The sequence below is a fragment of the Anas acuta genome, chromosome 5 (assembly GCF_963932015.1).
Source record: "Anas acuta chromosome 5, bAnaAcu1.1, whole genome shotgun sequence".
NCBI lineage: Eukaryota > Metazoa > Chordata > Aves > Anseriformes > Anatidae > Anas > Anas acuta.
In genome coordinates, this window is record NC_088983.1 from 62,528,808 (window position 1) to 62,550,686 (window position 21,879).

At 48.5% G+C, this 21,879-nt stretch overlaps 1 protein-coding gene across 3 annotated transcripts; it reads right to left on the reverse strand.

Annotated features, from left to right (window-relative positions):
* Positions 1-2,561: 2,561 nt before the first annotated feature.
* NRIP3 (nuclear receptor interacting protein 3) lies at positions 2,562-19,570 on the reverse strand. 3 transcript variants are annotated; one of them, XM_068685271.1, is made up of 8 exons: positions 19,426-19,570; positions 17,575-17,780; positions 9,389-9,568; positions 8,514-8,596; positions 6,517-6,656; positions 6,218-6,270; positions 6,021-6,118; positions 2,562-4,976 (listed from the first exon to the last, which is right to left on the reverse strand). In XM_068685271.1, exons 1-8 carry the CDS (start codon positions 19,562-19,564, stop codon positions 4,961-4,963), a joined length of 915 nt encoding a protein of 304 aa, XP_068541372.1. In that variant the 5' UTR covers positions 19,565-19,570; the 3' UTR covers positions 2,562-4,960. The 3 variants fall into 3 exon arrangements, with proteins under 3 accessions (XP_068541372.1, XP_068541374.1, XP_068541373.1); XM_068685273.1 differs by lacking the exon at positions 19,426-19,570 and having other exon boundaries at positions 17,575-17,749; XM_068685272.1 differs by lacking the exons at positions 17,575-17,780; positions 19,426-19,570 and adding an exon at positions 15,192-15,878.
* Positions 19,571-21,879: the final 2,309 nt, after the last annotated feature.

Here is a 21,879-nt window from a genome sequence, read left to right on the forward strand (position 1 = left end):
CAGGAGAGGGGTCTCAGCCCTCACAGCTAACCCCTATGCAGGATCCTTGCTTCACTCATCACTTAATGGGAAGGCGCTGTAGAGGGCTCATGACCTTAACAGCACAGCACACAAAGCACCAGGTGGACAGGGCTGCTATGCAGAAGCTTCCTTGCATCAAAATGTGATCTCACTTGGAACAAATTTATCTCAGGAAATGCTAAACTGTAAATATCAAGCTAATTAGCCCTCATACGTAATGTGTTCTTAAAACTCCATGGCCATCTCCTTCTGGAGGAACAAAATCTCATTTTTGTAAGTCTGAAAAGTCAATCCTAAATATGTCAACTGAAGCCTAAACCAAGAGGCATCATGATGCTTTCAGTGGAGAAGCTCTCTGTGAGTCAGGAGTTTAAAATCCACAGATTTATTCTTTAAACACACTGACCCAGAATGCCAAACAGGGGCACAGTGCACAGCAGCCCTACTTTGCCAGAGTCACAGCCGCCTGTGCCATCAAGTCCTGTTTTCCCTGTTGTGCCAGCTTTAAGTCCTGTTTTGCCCCGTTTGAGGCATTCTCCTGTCCTTTCCATGCCAACAAACTCCCAGGTGTTCCCCACGAGTCAGCGTGTTCTCCGGCTACTGAGTGCCTGGCAACTGCCCTGGCTCCATCTGAGCTGCTGGTGGAGGAACAGAGGACTGGAGTTCGGAGTAACACAATTATTTTTTCCCATTGAGAACATCATTCTCAGTACTGCTGTTTCACTCCAGCAGTGCATTCCCATGTTGTCTGCATTGCCAGCGAGATGCTCTCCAGCTGGCAGCCCCTCGTGCCTGCTGTGTTGGTAGGGCACAGAGGGGTTGCGGATGCCTGGGCAACGCATGAGCAGCAGAGGTGATGTGCAGGGCTGGAAAGGGCTCCTGCAGGCACAACACCTCTTTCTGGGGTGCTTGGGGGGTCACATTTAATGAGCGTGCATCTTCACACCTCTTTCTCTTGTGTGAGCCAAGGTGGTTTTCTGGAGAGGTCAGCTGCGTGTCCTGGTGGGTGGCTCTCACGGACCCCAGATACCCATCCTGCCACATCAAAAAAAGAGAGAAAAAGAAGAAGAAAAAAAAAGAAAACTCGGGAGCGTTCCAGGACTGGTTCCCCTGCTGGTGCGACATCCTGTTATTTCTGAACTCATGGTATTTTTAGGTTATTGACTGCTTTCACTCCCACTTTGAGAACGATGAAGTCTCATCCCGGGGAAGTGGCAGCACCACTCTAGTAACAAAATCATTAAATCAGTTGCCTTCTCAGCAACACCATCTCTAGTGAAATGTCACCGATACCTACAGCGTTGTCTCTAAGAGGCTCATTTTTCATCAGCAAATGAACAGAGGAGGAAGGGATCAGCACATGGCTGCAGTAGCACCAGGGCCGCACAGCCCGGGGGCTGGCTGTGGCAGTCAGGAAGCAACACGGCCTGGCAGGAACCAGGAGCCGGCTTCTGAGGGAAAGGTGCAACAGCTGTTGAAAAGCCAAACAGTGACACGTGAAGTACGTGAAGCTGAAGTTAGCTGGAGTCTTTCATACTGGAATTAGAAACCAGTGTATCCCCTGTGAGCCCTGGTGTTTCAGGGCCCTTCACCTGATAGAAACCCAGTGCCATCCCTCCACCTTTTAAGCCAGCAGGTGATAAAGAACACAAACCTGAGCTGGTGCTCGCCCCATAAAGCAAACCAAGCAAGGTACAGCCCTAAGACACGTTTGTGTTGAAATGTCACCTGGTTGTTTGCTTCTGAGGCACTCAAATCAGCTTTGTTTTCACAACACATTGAGCATCGCATTGTCATCAGCAACACAATAATAGGAAAGCCTATAAAAAGGGCCTCCCCAGAGAACTGTTGGGTAACAGATCACCCTGCAGATAGTTGTGGAGAAACACCCCTGCAGCTTTCGGCCCATCAGCTGTTCTGTTGGCAGAGGCTACGAAAAAATCCATCTGGATTTTTTTGGAAAAAATCCAAAGTCCATCTCATCCCAGGCACTGCCCTCTTCTCTGCTCCTGGCCCCTCACCACGAGGCGGCAGGGGAGAGGTTGCCCCACGGGGACTGGAGGTGAGCAGGAGCGAGCACCCAGGGAAGCTGGCGCTCTGACAAAGGCACCGTGACTCACCTGGTGTCTTTGATCACTTCCATTTCCCAGTCTCATGAAGTTTAGGCTCGTCCATCTTCCACTAAACTGGCTCGTACTGCCCCGATGAGCTAGATAAACATGGCAGAAGCAAACTCGTCCTTTCAAAGGGCAAATCTCAAACAGCACAAGCTGGTTTTCAGGCATCCCTTGGGAGGGAGAAGCACAGCGATAAAGGCTGCGATTCCAACTGCTCGCATTTTACCACGAGCGTGCTGTGTGCCATTTAGCCTGCTTGCTTCATGCGTCTCAGCTGCCAGTCTCTGTACAGCGTGAAATCAATTCCTGACAATCACAAAGGCACCGTAGAGCCCCATCAGGGTAAAGATTTAAATGAACTCCTATTCTCAGTAGATAAGTGCACTGAAAACAAATAATTGGCATATCCAGGATACAAGGAAATAAACAGCAATAACAATTAAACTTTATTTAGATTTAATTTGACATTTAGCACAGCAATGAGCACAGAAAGAAGTACCAAAATACTAAACTCATAGCTTATAAAATAATCAAATATATTTCATATTTAGTGAAATCTCTCTACAACACGTCAGTGGGACTGCTGTAGGCAGCTCGACCCTGTATGTATATACATACAGCTGTGTTATATAAAATACTATATGTAGAGAAAGCACTGAAACTTAACACCAAAATAGAAAAGAGCTCAAAACTCAAATACTCCAGATTTGATAGTCATATTCATTATCACAAAGAGGTTCAAGCCCGCTGCAGGAAATAAAGCTCCAGCTTGGATACCACTGCAGGCACTAGCTGCGGTACTGAGCATGGGCTGGAACTGCCACACAGGCCGGGCTCTGGGCCCTGTCCCTGCTCAGGCACATGCTGCAGGAGCTGCTCTCCCACCGCTGGCTATCGCAAACCTGGCTGATGCGGGGTTGCCAGCTGGCATCATGAGCCAGCACTGTGCCCTCGTGGCCAAGAGGGCCAGTGGGATCCTGGTGTGCATTAAAAGGAGCAGGTCAAGGGAGGTGATCCTCCCCCTCTACTCTGCCCTGGTCAGGCCTCACCTGGAGTACTGGGTCCAGTTCTGGGCTCCCCGGTACAAAAAAGACAGGGATCTCCTGGAAAGAGTCCAGCGGAGGGCCACAAAGGTGATATGGGGCCGGGAGCATCTTCCCTATGAAGAAAGGCTGGGAGACCTGAGGCTGTTCAGCCTAGAGAAGACTGAGAAGGGATCTCATCAATGTTTACACATATCTGAAGTGTGGGAGACAGGGATTTGGCCAACCTCTTGTCAGTGGTCTGTGGGGACAGGACAAGGGGCAATGGCCACACAACGGAGCCCAGGCAGTTCGGCACCAACATGTGAAAGAACTTCTTCACGGTGAGGGTGACGGAGCACTGGGACAGGCTGCCCAGGGAGGTTGTGGGGTCTCCTTCTCTGGAGATATTCAAGGCCCATCTGGACACCTCCCTGGGCAGCCTGCTCTAAGGAACCTGCTTTGGCAGGGGGTTGGACCCGATGATCTCTGGAGGTCCCTTCCAACCCCTACAGTTCTGTGATTCTGTGATTCTATCAGTGGGTACAGACTGTCACAAGGGTATTACTCTGAATTTCAAAGATGCCCCTTCAGCAGATGACTAATTAATTCCAATTAGCTTTTAAAAATCTAGAAAGCTGCTTTTGTACAAGGTCAGGTTCCTCCACGCAGTACCGTACGTTTGCTCTGGCCTGCAAGCAAGCAGCGTGTGAAGCAGCAACCTCGCTGCTCCAGGATAGCAATGCCAAATGAGGTGCCGATCCCAGTGAACATTCCCACTTGCCCTGAGGGTGGACAAGGTTAGCGTTGTACTTTAAATCCCTGGTGATTTGGAAATAGATACAAAATTGTGGCATTCCTGACAGCATCACTAAAGTACAACCAGAGTCCAACCCCCACATGGGTACGGAGCCCCGGTGCTGCTGGTGCTGTGGGTCACAAGCTGGAGATGCAGGTGAGCCAAGGGACAAGGCGCAGCAACAGGGGAAAAGTAAGGGTGCTTTGAGGGCACGTGATTCGCAATGAGGCTCTGTGTCTGCTCTCACACCCGACAATACCATTGTGCGCTCATTTGTTTCTTTTTGGCACGATACAGTGAGTAATTTCCCTGCCTGGTCCCTCTAGGGAGACAGCCAAGAGCCCTCTGGGGACTTCCCTGGAGAGGGTGAGCCCTGGCACGGCTGCAGGGGTCAGCCCGCGCCACGCTGCCCGAGGGGGAGCCCAACCCATGAATAATTCTCTAATTGCTCTTTCTCATCAAGCCAGCCATTGCGTCCTCAATTACACAGCAACAATACTATGGCTAACAGGATGAACTATAATTCATGGCCGATATTAACGTTGTTATTTTACTATGAGTAACTTCCTGGTAATGGCCATTTGAATGTGGCAATATCAATTAAGTGAATATAAACGCTTAGCCTCTGGAAAAATCATTAATAAAAATTTCATTCTGATAGCCTCTAATCGCAGCTAAATACAATTACTCTTATGAGGCCACTATAAAAATTGTTTTTTCTCACCAGAAGAAATTCGTAAGGTTTCCCAACTGTTCGTAATAAAGAGAACACTATATAGAAAAGTCCAGAAAATAAGCACACATTTGTTTCTCAAACCCCATAGATAAACATGACAATATCTCTAAGTTACTGGCTACTGAACAGATTTCATGTCGCTATACTTAAGCTGTAGCCTAGTATAAATGTTTTCAAAGCAGTGCGTTGCTGTTTCGTCTGGAACAGCTGCACGGAATCTCTTTGATGTCAAGCTCTTGTGGAGGGACCGCATTTCAATTCCTCTTTACGCCTCCAAAGTGCTGAAACAGGAAGGAAAATATATTTAATCAGAACTGTTACATGGGAAAAAAAAACAGCCTTGAATGCAGTAGCAAGAAATAATTCATAGCTGCAGTTGCGGCAGAGCTACAAGAAGCCATACTCATTTGTATTTCAAAGGAGAGAGGGAAAACAGCCCGCGTTTCACCCTGCAGCACCCCTCCCTGTGGTGCCGTGCAGGGCATCGCGTCCCTGCCATGCTGCAAACACGGCCGGCGGGTGTCATGGGCTGCCCGAGCGCTCCTGTCCCCATGGAGCATGCTGCGGGGTACCTGAGAGGTGCCCAGCCAGCCAGCAGTGCCCATATTTGCACCCACCCACCGTGTGCCTGGTGCCTGGGTCACCCAGGACCCCCTTTGCTCAGGAAATACCAACTGTGATAGCAATCCCGACTGGTACCCTGCCTCCCTAACCTGGTGCACACATGCCCAGTGCGCTCGCTGCCCAGATAGTTAAATACAGTCAGATGTATTTAATGTTTAACGTCAGCAAACATTTGCCCCCAGGACACATCAGGGAGTTCTTGCATGGATTAAGGAAGTAGCCGAGCGGGCAGCACTGTCTTCCTGCGGGGACTTAAAACTGAAGAAGCAACAGCAGCCAGGTCAAAGCAGGGAGAAGAGGCAACACAGCAGGATCTCTCTCTCCCGCGCTTTGTAAAATAATCATGTGGGTTTGTTTGCCTTGCTTTGCAAATATTTTCCAGGAAAATGTTTGTTTGGGAATGCTCTCAAAAAGCAATGCTCAAGGAGTCCTCCTAATGACCTCAGTACATTTTCTGAGGTATTTCCCTAAGTATGATTTTTGCAGACATCCCCCTTACCGTGCAACATTTACCAGAGAAAAAGCAGAAGCCGAAAAAGGCTTCTGAAAAATCCAGGGGCTCTGCTTCAAAACTCAACGAGTCAACACACACAGTTTCTGCTTGTGCTGGTGAGCTCCATCTCACCTGCAGCAAGGGTCTGCCTGCCCCCTGCCCGCCAGCCCGGACAGCCCCACGCTGCCCCGCTGCACAGCAGACTTACTGCTCTCCCGTTCCAGCGCTGATGCTGTCCACAAACGGGATTTCTTCCCTGTCTGTCTTCCCCAGAACAAGCTGGTGCTTCTCCATGTTTATGACACACTGTAAAGAATAAATGTATTCATGTAAGAGGGAAAGCTGCAATTCACAGCGGTCCCAGCTTCTCCAGCATGGGTAAAAGCCCTACTAGAAAACTTTTACCTTCAGGGATTTCAGTGTTTGCAGGCCAAAGGAGAAGGATTTCTCATTGTCTTCTGAAAAATAGGAACATTTGGATTTAAACATTCAAAATGATCTCCCACGGCTTTCTGTAAAGTATCTGCACCCTTCCTCGATGGCTGCTCTGCTAAACAAAACCCAGTCTATAAAGGGGTTGAATTACTCCAGAGGGGAGAATAGGTAAACGAGGAAATTCTATTTGAAAGTAATTCTATTTGAATTTTAATGTGTTTCCTGAAGGCTCATGCTTTCCCTCAGGGTACCCCCAGCGGAGCACTCACCCACGACGAGCGCGGCGCACTCCACGCGGACCGCTCCCACCGTCAGGACCAGATGGGCAATTTGGCCGATGACCCTCTGGTTGTGTGGTAAGGAAATTGCCTCCTCCTCACTGGGAAGCGCTTCAAGATGCTCCTTTAACCTGCACGTTGAAAACAATTCTGAGATGAAACAGCCACAGTTCAACCCATCCGGGGAGGAGCAAACTGCGTTTGAAGGGTACTCAGACTTGAAGTGCTCTTAGCTTGTTCGTGTTACCAGGCTGCTAACAGACACTGCTTTCCTGGCAGGTTTTCTGCAATGGCCTGTGTGTAGTCTGCAGCTCATACCCACTTCAGTTCACAGCACCATCCCAAGATGCAGCCATGGGGTTGAGTCAGGCCTTGTTTGAAGCGAACTCTGAATGTAACTCACGGCTTGTGAGTTCTTTTTACCTGAGGAATCTTTTGTTTTACATTTCCCCAAGCTTTCTAAGGCTTGATCTAAAATTGCTTCTAATTTAGTGTTGGAGGAAGCAAGTGATGCTCTACATTGACTTCCATCAGCTGAGATAACAACATTTTGTCTCCATGCCTTAAAGCTAGGGCAATGTGTGTAATGCTTGCTTATTAGCAGATAGTACTGCTGGCTGTCTTCAGAGGAAGCTGTGACATATAAATCACATTCAGCCCAAGAAAAGAAAAAAAGGTGTCACAAATATCTCAAGTACAGTAATTTCTTCTGTCTGTGCTCCAAGAACTATTCTGACAAGGCTGATTAATTATTTAGCTTTAATTCGTCCTTTAAGCCGAACTAGAATCTAATAGAAAAGCAGCCAGACAGTGATGTCTCTCTCAGGTAAACGCTGCATTTATTTTTGTCCATTCAAAGAGGCAGAGATGCCAGTGCTGAGGTTAGGATTGCCCACATCATTCAGCACAAGTACAAAGACCAGGAGAGGCAACAAAGAGAACAATCTGGATCCCCTCTGACTCTTTACTTAGAGACTGGCCTTGAAAATGCTGTCAGGAGCACATCAAGTCTATTGGCTCCTTGACCCTGAGCTGGCTTATTCTGCCCCAGAACTGCTCTGGAGCAGGCATTTCCCAGCGGCTTCTCTAGGGACTGGAGGGAAGACGTGCAGGCTTGGGTCTCTCTTCCCTTCCATAAGCCCCCAAGCACAGCCTTGCTGTTCAGTTCTACACCCAAGGAGGATTTATTGCACTGCAGTGACCTGAGAGCTAGCCTTAAAGGCAAGAGAAAGACCTCAAAAGGCACAATGACAACACACAGGTTTTTAAAAAGCCCGTGCCTCAGGCACACGCATTCTGCCCAGACCCTAGACGAGGCAGCAGGAGTCCAACCCCAGCGCCCCCAAGCCTGACCTGCAGGCAGCAGCATTGGCACAGCATCCTACCAGGCCCTTCAGCCCCAGCAGGAACAAGCACGCTCGGTAAGTCGCTTCCCCACTGCTTTCCAGGGCTGAATTTAAACAAAACTCGTGTTTTATCATCGCCACGTGCACTGGACTGCTTTGAAGTGAAACGTGCTGGAGCAGTGCCTGTTGCTGCACAGGGCCTACCACAGAGAAGGCAGAACAAGCCGGGCATCAAAGCCTCATTTTTTAAGCTGCTTGGTTAATCTGGCTTTAGCTTTTGTCACAGCAAACACAAACAGCAAGGGAGCTGCAAGAAGCTGGTGGAAAGGCAGCCCTGCTGGTGCTTGCCAGGTCAGTCCCTGGGCATGTTTCTGAAGCTGAGCAGTGCTGCAAAAAAAATAAAACATAAAAATGCACAGGACCAGCATGGGTAAGATGGGCAGCAGAGGGACTGTCACAGGCCATCAGTGTACAGCTAGGACGTGTTGAGCAGCCAGTGTAATATCTTGCAGGATGAAGCCCCTCCACGTGCACTGTTATAATCCATAAACCAGGCTGCGTTGCTTCACAGCTTGCCCCAGGAAGCTCTGCCAGGCACCACGTTTCCGCAGGACAGAGCCCGGCCCACCAGAGCACACTTACCCCAACCTGTCCAGGCAGGCGGACGACATCAGGTTGTGCTGCGAGCCCGTGTCCACCACGGCCTTCAGCTCCTTCCCAGCACACTGTGAGGAGCAAGCAGAGAGGGGAGACAACACGTGGGGGGGGAAGGAGGAATGCAGAAGCACCGGTGTTTCCTTACATCAGCCCACACCTTGCTTGTCCCCTCCAAGCTGTCTCAGGGCACGCCCTACCACATGCACAAGCCCCACAGGACCGCCAGCATTAGCACATCAGCTTGTCCATCCCAGCTGTTAAACTGTTTTTTGAGAAAGCTGGGGCTATGAAATAACCTAGTGCTGGGCACTGAGGGGCTCCAGCTGCAGACACTGGCCTTGGCATCTCCTTGGCACCCTATAGCTGCTAGACCTGGCGTATGGTGCAAGAGGGTGCTTTGGAGCAAGAAAAATTTGGAGCATTTCAGTGTGCTTCCCCAGCCTTGCTTCTTTCTACAGCCTGACATCCGAGAGAAGGCATCCATCAGACCAGTTTTCTCTGTGATGCTTGGGTGTTCATGCCATGGCAGCCCCAGGGCCGTGAGGGCAGGAGCAGCGCAGCCCTGGGCAACCCATGAGCTGCACGCAACCGCTTTGAAGGCTGCTGCAAATCTCGGGTGATGCAGAGCTGCTGTCATTACTCACGTAGGAGGAGATGGCTGCTAAATAGCAATAGGTTTTTATTTCGCTGCTGAAGATGACTGCTTTTCTCTTCTAGAACTAAACAGGGTTTTGTCAAAATAATGCCTTAAGCTAACATCCCTAATCGAGAAACAAGGAAAGCAAGAACATCGCGTGAGGCTGTCAAAAATAAAATTGGGAGGAAAAAAAAAAATAAAACTGAAGGCTGTGGAATATTACCTGGCAGCTCACCACTATGAACTCCTCATCCTCCACTTTCCTGGAGCTGCCCAGTTTGGTCTGATTCAACTTATTGGTCTGTGCTGAGATGTCACTCTTCGGAGTCCAGCTGCCCCGGCTGCTTCGCAGTTTTGATAAATTTGTCTCCATTAAGCGTCTCTGCAGGATATTGTGTGGTTGCTTTAAGGGAACACAAAAAGAGAGCAGGGTGAAGTCAGTGGAAAGCTCCAAAGTGATATGCTGCCAGCCTGCTGCATGATCCTCCGGTGCCCCTGGGTCAGCATGGATCTCATGGGAGGGCTGCCCCAAGTCTTCTCTCACAGTGATCAGAAAATTTCCCCCGATTTCCAGACTGCACGTATTCGTCCTAGGCTGCACCCATTTGTTCTTGTGCTAGCTCTGAACATGGCTTTGATTAACGAGAACTACTTGGCATTGGTGAGGGAATAACCCTTTTCAAAAATATTAAGCAGATTTTGGAGGCACGTCTTTCTTTCTCCAAATTCAGGATTTGGCTTCACGTAGGAGTAAAAACAAATCAGGCTTTTCAAGATGTTGTTTCCACTCTGATTGTCGTGATCTGTTGATAAGAGTATCAGGAATTCTGCAAAACTGGGAGAAGTTAAGAGGTAACAAAATCAATTGGAAAACTATGTGTACTAGGTAAGTATGGAAAAGGCTTGTGGAGGTGCTGAATGAACTCATGCTGACAGTTGGCTCAGCATTGGTGTTGCTGACATGCAAAATAGCTGAGTCCGATCTCCACCGGTCATGTTCTTTGCATGGATCAACCCAGAATTTGAAAAGATGATGTGGGTGTTTGTGTGTTGGCTCTTCCATGTGTGAGTGAACAAGGCAGCACTGCAAGGAGCGAGCTTAATTTGCTGTCTAGTGTTAGAGCTGGTCTCTGGATCAGAATTTGATCAAAAATAAGGCTTTTGCCCTGAGTCTCTCTTCCCAACACGTTCCTATTTAGCAGCTGAGGTAAGTGGGACAAGCCCTCGGTGTCACGCCATGGGAGAGAAAGGAGAGGAGAGGGAGCAGTAACACCACCCGTGGTAAGTTCCCCCCTACAAGTCCCCGTATGACTGCCTCTTGCTTTCCGTGTCACTTCCATTTGCTCTGCGAGAAGCACGTTGCCTCTCAGTATCTCCTCTGACTGCTTTCCCAAAAGCCTTTTTATATTTAATGCTAGTCATGGACGGATGCACACACGCTGCTGGAGGTGCAATGACTCTACTTGATTATCTGCTCATTTCTCTGCCTGGCTAAGCTTCCCTCTGCCCCCAGACCTTTTCTTGTGATTCTAATTTGTCTGCAGTAAGAGCTTTTTACTCTCTCATTCTTGAATTTCTTGCATTCGTATTAAATACACTCGTGTGTCTGCAAAGGCATCTAGAACAGCAAACCCCTAGTTCTGAAGGGATTTCGATGGGATTGGGATAATTTTGAAAACTTCGTGCTGTAGTCCTCCAAGCTAGCCAGCACGCAGCCTCGCACACAATGCCTCATCTTTAAAAATATTCCGGACGACATGTTAAATAACAGCACTTACAGCAGGCTAATGCAACTTGGCATCATCCTAAAATAACTGAGGCAGCGTCGGTGCTTCACATCCTGCTGTGGGCAGAGCCCTGGCAGTTCAGCTGGATGTGAGTGACAAAACCAGGTATGTGCTGCAGATAGCCGTGGCCACAGGGACACGTAGTCTCCTTTTTTCCCATGCTTTTCACTGCTCTTCTGCATACAACTTGTCACTTGAAATAAAATTTCATCATCATTTCCAGCTGCAGGTGCTGTGTCTGACACTTGAGAGCACATCCTGTGCAAAGGAGAGACCGTGGCCGTGCTCCCGGTGACAGGGAAACATCAGATCCTACAATATGCCACCTCCTTCGTGCACAAAAAGTAAGAAAGATCCATCACCACTGGTGAGCTACCGTTCTCCTGACAGGATCCACAAGACTAAACTGCAGGAGCCAGCACTACTTAGCTGGCTGCCAGGTAGGCAGAGTAGCTCCACTATCAGTGGTGCAGACCCCGTGGTGAGGGATGAAGAAATCGATTCAGAAGCAAGCACTCTCTTACAGGAGGTGGGAGCAACAGGTGCACAATCAGCACTATCACCACCTTGAAGGCTCCATAACCATAACAAAAAAAATACCAAGCATTCAGCAAACATTTACCAACCACATGGGACCATCTCTTGCTGATGCTCGTTCTTGTGGAAGCAGCAGCGCATCCTGCCTTCGGGGGGGAAGGAGGAGAGGAGCGCTGGAAAATGTTGCTTACTTGTGCTCCAGTACATAAATAATCCGGCAAAAGGGGGTTGAAAGGTTCCCTGTAGCACCATTCTGTCTCAGACTATTAATTAGTTTGCTTTAGCTTGTATTTTGCGACTCTTGTGTGCAACAGAGTGAGGGATGTTAGTCACAGAGATGACTCAAGTGATGGATACATACTTGGTAAACAGATAATGTGCTAGGGGACATGTGCAAACGCACTTTTTGCTGGAAAACTGCAAGCAGACCATTTATGGAAGGGAAACGGGGAAAACCTCTTCAGCGACAGATCTGGAAACCAGCAGTGTTCTCTCCTCAGCTCAGGTTGGCAGAGCAGCCAGGACCGATGTGCACAGTAAGCCAGGTTATTGGGTACTGCCTTTCTACACATCACACAAAACTGATGAGAGTTTTATAAGAGAATAAAATGTTACATACCACCATGAAAGTGGGGAAAAAAAAAGTCAGAGTAGAAAACTGGAAGAAACGAATGGAGACATCAAGTATTGCTGAACCTATTTACCGGTGTCTGTCAAAAATACAAATGAGTCAGTGCACTCTGTTCCTCTCTGATTGATACACAAGTACACACCGCAGCTCCCAGTACGCATTTCCCTGGCAGGTTTCTCACTATTTTGGCTTCTAGATGAGGGGATAACAAGACCTGTCACAACAGTCTCCCTCAGGTGAGAGCTGAAGGTCAGGGCAGATGCCAGCTCCTCCCTGCCCCTAATCAACCTCACAAGGTTTGCCCTCTCTTTTGTGCCCAGATAGTTTTGGGGAAAAAAAATAAATAAATAAAGTTTTAAAATACCAAGAGAGCTCCTCCCAGGAGATAACCACATTCTCTCTCTTCTTTGCCTCCCCCGTTCAAATTCTATCAGCAGCCTCTTCTTGAGCATCACGTCATGGGACAAGAGAGGCCTTCTGCTCACCCGCACGCCCCTGCTCTCCCTAAAAGGAGGCAACTATCTGGGTCAGCTGAACGATGCTGTCCACACTTGAAATCAACTGGATCACTGCTGATGATCAGGGGGGCTCAGACACGCGCCTCACACACAGGTAGATCTGTGTGCCTGGCCCTGGGGCCTGACGGCCTCTGTGCTTTCCCCCCAAGCGAGGAGGAAGCTGCCAGCTTCTGCTAAGCTCCGTGGGAAGGCAGAAATCTCCTGCGTCAGAATTAGCTAGTGCCTCTTGGACGAAAAGCAGATGGGCTGTAAATCAGTAAATAATCTACACATGTTGAAAGGGCAGTGAGGAAAAACTCAGCCTGGTGTGGCAGCAAAATAAATTACACGAGATACTAGAAAAGCAACTTCTCCTTCCCATCATTTTCTTCTGGTGTTCCTTGCCTTTCCCTCGTCCCAGGCTGTGAGTTGCTGGGCCACCCATCCCCAGCAACTCGCTCTGCTTTGGAAGCCAAGCCTGAATCTTCAGCCCTCATTGCTTGGTGGAAAATGCAGTACGAACTGGTGAGAGCAATGCTGAGCACATGGAGGATCTGGCAGCAGGCAGCACACCGTCCACCTCAGGCAACAGCTCACGGGTACTGCACTGGAAGGCCCAAATCCCAGCTCCTGACCACCTTGTGCCAGTCCCCTGAGCTTTGGAGAGGTGGCTGATAGCAAAGCATCAAAACAAGCCCAGTTTCTGCTCATAACCATGCGTGTTATGAGCAGAAACGAGCTGGGTTATGTGTCATAACCCAGCCATGTGTTTGTCAAATCCAGCATGCTAACCTATGGTTTGGTCTCGTATCATATAAATAAAATGAAATACATACAGGGAGAAAGGAGCTAGAAGAGTTTGGTTCAATCCAGAGGAAGATACTGAAACATATGGGGCTTAATACGGACGATTACAACAAGTATTTCCTGGGGAACACCAAAGCTGCCCACGCAGGGCATCACCAGGAGAGCACAGGCTTCCCAAGAGTGGGAGCACAGCAGCTGGAGGCGCCCAGGCGATGTGCCCCCCTCTACACGCACAGCACCACTGGGGGGGCCAGCCCGGGATGCAGCCAAAAGGAAAAGGCTTTATCCCTGAACCAAGAGGAGTCACCGCCAGCTGCCGCTGAAAGCAGTCACCCTGGAGACAGGTTCTGTCCTCACCACCCATCCCCAAACCTGAGGAGCCATTATCTCCTCTTTTCTCCTGCCGAGGCTGATGGAAAACCCCTGCAGGAAACCCTGCATTAATAATGTCAGTCACACCAAATGCTCTTCCACCCACGTCAGCACAGCTGTCACACAATTTTAAACGTGAAAGGACGCTGCTTTGTTGGGAGATGTGTGGTTTTGTGAAAAGAAGGACGTGCAGGTGTCCTGAGCAAGGACCCCTGGTGCCCTGGGCCTCCTACCTGTGCTGTTCGAGGCTGTGCTGGGGTGGGGGTCCCACCTGCCCACAGCAGCGCCAGAGCACGAAAAAAGTCACTTTGTAGCTCCCTACCAGATAACCCCAGTTCGATGGTGACTTAGCAAAGCTCCTTCCAAGCCTTTCCCCAGCCGAGAGACGTGGCTGCCTAAAACTGCAAAATGTTTGGGATGTTAAAAAAAATAATCATCATTTTTGTGCACAATGCAGAGAACGGCAAGCTCGTTCCACTCATCTCACCCAGACGAAGCTGACCCTAAGCCAGCTGAGCAGGAAGGCTGTGACAGAATACAATTAACTCACTAAAAATAAAGATTAATATTTTTCAACAAAACTATACCAACAATTGAAAAAAGTAAATATGAAATCTTACAAGGTGCAAGAATTTTGCAAAAACTGAGAGGAAAAAATAAAGAAAAGATTTCCCCAGTCAGGTATGTTTTCTAGACTTTGCTTCTTACATTAGGACTTTTTCTATTACATTTAGGTATTTTTCCCCATTAAAGAAAGCTCAAACATTTGTGCATGTTATTCAGAAGAGCTCTCCAGCCTTAGAAATGGAGGATATTATGTGTCAGCTGCAGGATCACATGGTTCGTTACATATGTATGTATTTAAAACCTAGCATTAAGTTTCTTCGTAAAAATTACCACATATGCATAAGCCTTTATCAAAGCGTAATCGTGACAGCTTTATATTGTGAAGTCCTGCTGGCTGTACTTCGCTGAACCTTTTGTGATCACGTTATGCACACATCTGCATCCCAGACAAACGTGTACGTATGTATGTATTATATGAAGCCATTTTGGTTTACTCTGATTCTGAGAGGATTTTTGTATAGAAAGCCGTATCCAATTTTCTGACATCTGTATCAATGAAAAAAAAAAGCTCTTAGATCCAAGTGCCAGACATGTGAAAGCACCTACTAGCAAACAGCAACCTCATGTGATCCATAACATCATATTTCCACTTCCTTTCCTTTACATACAAAAGCCTCATTATTATACCAATTTCTACTTAATTCCTCCAGCAGCCAACTCATTCTCTTAACAGTAAAATAGCATGAAAAAAAAAAAAAAAAAAAAAGACACTGCCCTATCAGATCTTAAATCTCATTATGTGCTGTCAGTAAACACGATAAACCTTACAGTGTCTTTTGAAGTCCCCAGCTTCTTCAGCCCATCCAGAGGAAGAAGATCTGCAGAATCCTTGTGAATAAACTGAACCGCCTGCTTCATCCTCCTCTGCTGGCGGAGAGACGCAGCTTCCCTTATCTCCACTTCTTTTCTACTCGGCTCTGTCAGAATACCTGAATAAAACATCTTTCTGCCTGCGCAGAGCTTGCTTCTCAAAGATGCGCCTCTTGGAGGGACAGAGCAGGGGGAAGATGCGCTGCCTGCGCTTTATAAGCGGAGCCTCGTGACGTTTGGAGACCAGCAGGTACTCCAGCCAGCGCCGCGTAGTAAAGGAGGGGTTAGGCTCATTGCAGTGCGGTGCACAAACAACGCGGGTGAGCTCAGGCACACTCGAAGGGAATAATGAGCACTGCTCCTCCTCGCTGCCTCTCCTGAAAGTGAGATTAGCCGCAGGCGCCTGCCTCCAGCACTGCTCCTGTGCCAGGAACCGATCTCGGTCAAAGAAACGTCTTGCATGGTGACTCCTATGAGCGGAACCAGTCTGATTTAAATGGGCTCGATCCAGGAAAAAGGCAGGCAGGCATCAGCCTTCAGACACACCAGTGGCTCTCAAAGCCCCCAGCAGCATCACTGGCAGAAACGAGAGTGCCAGTGCTTTGACAGGGCTGCCAGCAGCCTGAGAGCCAGCGCAGCTCTGGAGCACAGCCTTTTGGCCTGACGCCGGTGTTTGAAGCAGCCCAGCTGATGACAGCTGCCCAATACCAATGTGGTCCTGCGCAGTGAAAGATTTCACCAGAAACATTTTAATTTCTTGTGTTTTCTTCAGAAGGGCCCAGACGCTGCAGCTCAGCAAGTAGACATTGATGTGAACCTTTCGAGCTATTTGTTGCAAAGAGAAGGCGCATGAGAAAATACAGCCCTGGCTCAGGAGATACAGCACAGCTCCAGAAACATCCCACGTGGGATTGGTTTTTGTTAAGCTAAAGGACACTTCTGATGTGATAGCAAGCATGCACGAGAAAAGCAGAGCTTAGCCCAGGATTTATGTCAAGCCTGATTCCCAGGGCACTTGGAGCCCTGAGGAGGAACCACAGCTCCTGATGGTGTCTTTCCTCTCCCCGCTTATGCAGCCCAGGCTCACGCTTGCTGCTCACGGAGACACCACCGGCGTTCGGCCAGCTTTGGCAGAACATGCAGGGGGGGCACTGACAGCGCTGCCCGGACCAGGCGGCCCCGCAGGCTGGCACACGGGAGCTGTGCTGGTGCAGAGCCATGCCTGGAGCAGGGCAGATGTGAGCACCACCCAGGCTGTGCTGATGCCAGAGCAGCCACGTGCTGCGGGCAGGCATTTCACCTGAGCTCTGCAGCCACAGCCGGCCCAGCTGCGCTCAGCCCCTCCTCGCACAACCTCGCAGAGAGGAAAAATCAGATGAGTGCAAAACGCGCTGAAACGCAAGCCCATTATTCCACAGCCTCACAAAAAGGCCATTACGCGTGAGCCAACTCAAGCATTCACTGAGCAGCCTGTGTGCAGCAGGATAATGAGGCTGACAGATTGAAGGGGGATATCGTTTTTTCTCCCGTGCTGACTTGGTTCATTATGCAACGGGACCATTGTTCCACTATGAGCAAACATGCCTGAGAGGACAAAAGCACCTTATTTTTCACCTTGGGAACTATTTGACACTTATTCACCTGATTAAATAAAGATACATGGCTACATTTGAGCTCTCCCAAAAGGAAGGAAGCACACAAGAAAACCAAAGGACTGCCACTGAAACCAGGCGGTGACTGTAATATAAAAGCTCCCTGGTGGAGTGGCACTCTGCCTGGTTTACCAGCAAATGCCCCATCAGCTCTGGTTTATGGCAAGAAGAGTAAAGCTGCAAGAGCAGGTGGAGCATTTAAAGCAACCCCCGCACTACAGCTCCAAGACCACAGGCTGGGTATTCATTTAGCAGACAAGCATTTTGTCTGAATCACACAATTTCACTTTCACCGTGTGTTAGAAATGCACCTGATACCAAAAGATAAGAAAAAAAACTTGCCCTGTACTTAAGGGTAATAAGCAAGATAAAGGTCCTAATTCCCATCCTGATTTTTAATCACGGGGAAGAGGAAAGTTGGAGCAGCAGCGTATCATCTGCCCACACTACTTAAGATCCACAGTACAATAGTCGTTTAGTTTGGATACCTTGAAAACAGTGGTTAACTCCTGAGCTGGTTATTTGCTTGCAACAGATTAGCCAGGGGTATTGATGGCTCCCTCCCAGAGCAACATCTCTGAAGGAGAGCACACCCAGAAAACGCTCATCCTGCTCACTGGAGACGGGTCCGCACACGACCATTGCCTCTCACTCAAGAAAAGCCCAACAGACTAAAATGCCTTGCTTACCCTTTCCTGACTCCAGCGCAGCGTGCACGCATCTCTGCACAACACAGCATCGAGGCTGATGTCAGCAAGAGGCTTCAAAAGGCTGCAAAACCCCTCCATGCCGGGGGTGCTGGCCCTGCCTTCCAGGACAGGATGGCTCTGCCACCGAGCTGTGGTACTCACCGCTGCCGGCACGGACAGACGGCATGCACTGCAGACAGCACGTGCTGGGGAGAGGAGGAGTTAGGAGAATACAGTAAAAAGAATTTACTAATTTTCTAGAAAAGGGGGGACTAAGAGAGGGATTTAGGAGAATCTTATCAAGTATTGATAGAGTGCTGACGGCATTAAACTAGGATGCTACTTAGTGTCTTTGCTAACTATGGTGCATTGTGCAAATTAACTACAGCAAGAAGCCGTGGGCCCCTTCCCAAGGTCAGTCTCCTAATGAGAGTGTGAGCCTATCTGAAGAAACTGGCAGAAACTGGTCCTGCAGATGGACAAGAGCCAAGGAGCAACCGAGTCTGTGCAAAGACAGGAGGTCAAGGAGCGGTGATGAGGAAGAGTCATCAATCTTCATCCCTACGACCCCCAACAACCACCACCAGAATACACTGCGCAAACCCAGATGGGAGGAGTTTATGGAAATGACTCCTTGGAACTAATTTTAATACGAAGCGGGGACAGGTTATGAATATGTATACGCATATTGTGAAACTCCATGCATATGTAACTCTTTACTGCATATAACCAAGGCAAGTTGCCACGTCAGGTGCACATGACTTTGGTGGGACTACCCCCTGTGCTGCCCAGCGCTGAATAAACACACCTACTGTACAATCCTACTGACTGGGAAGCCCGTTTTCCACAGCTCACTGGAGGCTGAAGGCAAATGGCCCCAGAGGCTACCGGCAAGGCTGCCTCACAGGCCCTCCCCTATGCCCAAGATATCTGTTGGCCCAGCAAAGCCGAGGACAGGAGCGCTTTTGTCCTCAGCACCCAAAGCTGCTGCAAGGAGGAAGCATGAGGAAATGCTGCCCTTCCTGGCCTCTCAATATGGGCGCTGGGGACAAGAAGGTGGTGCTGAACAGCAGCACAAGCCCCCTCCAAGGCAGGGCAGAGGACATCTAAGAGCCTCCCTGCAAGATGGAGCAGCACGGCTCCTGCCTGCAGACAGAATTTGCTTTACATTTGATGTAAACTCATTGAGCTAAACACCAGGAATTTTATACCCCACTTTACAGCCATGCTTTATTGGCACACTACCCAGTCACACGTGCAGGCTAACCAGCCTAAGGAAAGAAGAGCTGCTGAGGTTGTTTACACCCTCATTTCATCTCCTGTCTCAATGGAAAACAAAGAGCAAATCAGCAAAGCGGGAAGTGGGTCAGTCAATCCTGGTCCTCCCCCCCCCCCCTCTTTTTTTCTGATCTCTCACCTTATCTTAAAAAGAAGTGATTTTTAGTACTTGCCAACATATCCTGAAAAGATGCAGAGATGCCCCAGAAAACTCAGAATAAGAAATAGATAAAGCTGTATAATTCAACAGCAACAGAAAAACAGACATGAATCCCAGAAAAATTAATAATAATAATATAACCCAGGACAAAGACAAAACTCTACAGGAAAGAATTTCCAGAAGACAGACTGTGGAGGGCTCAAGAAAAGGAAGCCACAATAATTACTGAAGAAAAATAAATTATGCTGTCCACTAATGCAGTCTATATAATGGTCAGCTCTAGCACTTTCAAATTACTGGAACAATTTGGAGACTTAAAAATTGCCTTTTATCAAAAGTTTGGATGCAGGTATGGCTAATGTGTCTTTCAAAAGTTTTTCGTGGAGCTGAAAACACAAGAGAACTTCCCTCACCTGCAGCTTCCAAGCAAAAGCACATTCTCATCTCTTTCTCTCCCTTAATTTCCCTTGCACAGCTTTCTTCAGGAACTACCTGGGCAGCTGGGCAGGAAATGGTGGCTGTAGAAGGGCAGGTGACACTTCTCCCTGGCATGTATTACACTAAACTCTGTTCAGTGCAATAAGATTATTCCAGCACAAAACATTCAAAATGGTTAGTTTTAAGAAATACCAACACATGCTAGCTCTCACCCTCTCACATATATGCTGGAGTGGAACTGCAAATATTTATTTTGAAGCAAGCTACGTATATATTTCAAAGTGCCAACCATAACTACATCATTCATACTTCCCAAATCTCAGTGGATTTCACTTCCCCTCCTGCCCTGCAAAAGGCAGCTTGTGTGCTGATGGCTTCCTCTGCTGCTGGGGCTTTCCACGCCGTAAATTTTATATTCAGGTCATTAAAGATATAGGAGAGATCTTGTCAAGGCTAAACCTGTGCAAGCCATTTCACACCATACAAACACGATATTCTCTCTCCTTCTCTGACTCACAGAGACCAAGGAGCAGCGGAGCCAGGGCAGGCAGGAATGGCACTGCTGAAGATTTGCTGAAGGAGATTTCTGAGCTCTGAAACACGGGAGGAAGAGGGCGCTGCTCTTCTTCACATCAAGCCCTGTTCTGGTCTGGCAGCAACTGCTGAGATCTGAGTTTCAGCTGGGAGCCTCCCTGAAAGGAAGGGTCTGGCAGGACAAGACCCTGGCTCTGAGGGCCAGGAGGAGCCACGCTGGGTGGCACAGTGAGGCACCTGCCACAAGCAGGCTGCAAGAGCCCATGAGCAGCTTTGTGCACCCATTGTGGGCACAGGAGCACATGAGGCCTAACAGCTTTTCCCCAGCAGCATCAGGAATCCTGGGAGGGTGAAAAGCACAGAAGACAGTGAAGCAACACCTTTTGTGGTGACCCTCTCAGGTGCTGCAGCCTGCTGCTTTCAGGCCTCAGGCAGCCTGCCTGCAGCACCGCGTCAGAAGGGAAAGGCATCTCCAGCTGCAGGTGAAAACGGCTGGCAGCTGGGTTCATGCAATGCGTTTAAGATTCCCTGGCTCATCCTAGAGTCAACCAGAGATGTCATGCAATAGCCAGATTTAGTCTCTTCATGCAGAGCACCTGGCCAAGGCAAAGCCTGACAATACCCTGTAACAACCAGAGCTACAGACTGTACCTAAGGGGAGTGACTGGACCGAACCTCCCCACGAGTCTGCTGCATTATTTTGCTGAGTCTGCTTCTGCTGACTGCTTGACAGAATTCACAGCCACCCCTAACAAAGGGGCTATGGACTCCTCTCATCAAGGGAGCCCTGGGATGCTTCCCTGCCATTAGCCATTGACACCTAAACAGCCCAGTATCTAAGATGCTGCTAAACAGCTGCTGCAAGAGCAGGAACTGCAGAGAATTTTCCCCAACAGAGATGTGGCTTCTTTTCACCCCCACATACTGTCCTTGCCCAGTCAGCAGTTTTCTTGCCTTCTTCAGCCTGAGGGACAAGGGGGCTGCACAGCAGCCATTACAAAGCCCCAGTTATGCTAGCAGCCAGCAATCTGCCAGTGTGTTGTGGACACAAAGGAGTCCATTCTTGCTCTAAATACTTTGATACAGCAATCCATTTTCTACCCACCAACGCAGTTAAAGCACCTGCTTAAATACTTTGCTGAAGGGGGATTGCAAGCAGATGGCTCTGTGGGCAAAACTCCTTCCCAGCATGGAGAAAACTCCCTCCTTTGAACATGAAATATCAGCATGCACACAAAACCTCATGGGATGTTTGTTAGAGCAATGGTACTGAAGCGAAGCCTTTTCAGTGCTTAATGTATACATTACCCTGGGAAACTTATTAGATCAGTGTTTGCTTTTAGATCTGTGTGGCTAATTAGTCATAAGGCAGCTGGCCAAATTTTTCCTTGAGTCAACACCTTGAACATTAGTGGAGATACATGACGCCCCAGAATGGCATCTATGCCTAGCTACAGTCATGGAAGTAGTTTACTAAACTGATTCAAACTTGGCAGCAAGAAGTTTTAAATATTTACCCATAGATTTCTGCAAACATGGAACAACAGTTTGTCATTTTCTCCCTCTTTCTTTCTTTCCAAACTAATATATTATTCTCAGAAACAACTGACGTGGTGGGGAGGTGACCACAACGGACCAGGAGAAGATTACCTCAAATTCATTTTCTATCGTGATCTGAAAAGTGCCTTGCTTCCTGCTAGCTAAGGTTGTTATATCTAGGGTTATCCTCCCCATAACCCTGTCTCTTCATGGGTTTGAAATGCAGGATAAAAAGTAAATAAATGTTGCTATGGAAGTGTTTGCCTGAAGTCATTGTTGAAACTTGACCTGGTGGATGTGTGTAGATAAAGGAGGTCTAAATAGAAATATCATACAAAAAGCATGGCAGCTTATAT

Excerpts from the sequence above, each read along its gene's own strand:
- NRIP3 (XM_068685271.1), bottom strand. The coding sequence starts at position 19,564 with ATGCCAGGGAGAAGTGTCACCTGCCCTTCTACAGCCACCATTTCCTGC. Across the intron at positions 9,569-17,574 it reads TGCGCTGGAGTCAGGAAAGG|CAACCACACAATATCCTGCA; the intron begins GTAAGCAAGGCA and ends GTTCCCTTAAAG. Across the intron at positions 6,271-6,516 it reads GTGCGCCGCGCTCGTCGTGG|AAGACAATGAGAAATCCTTC; the intron begins GTGAGTGCTCCG and ends CCTATTTTTCAG.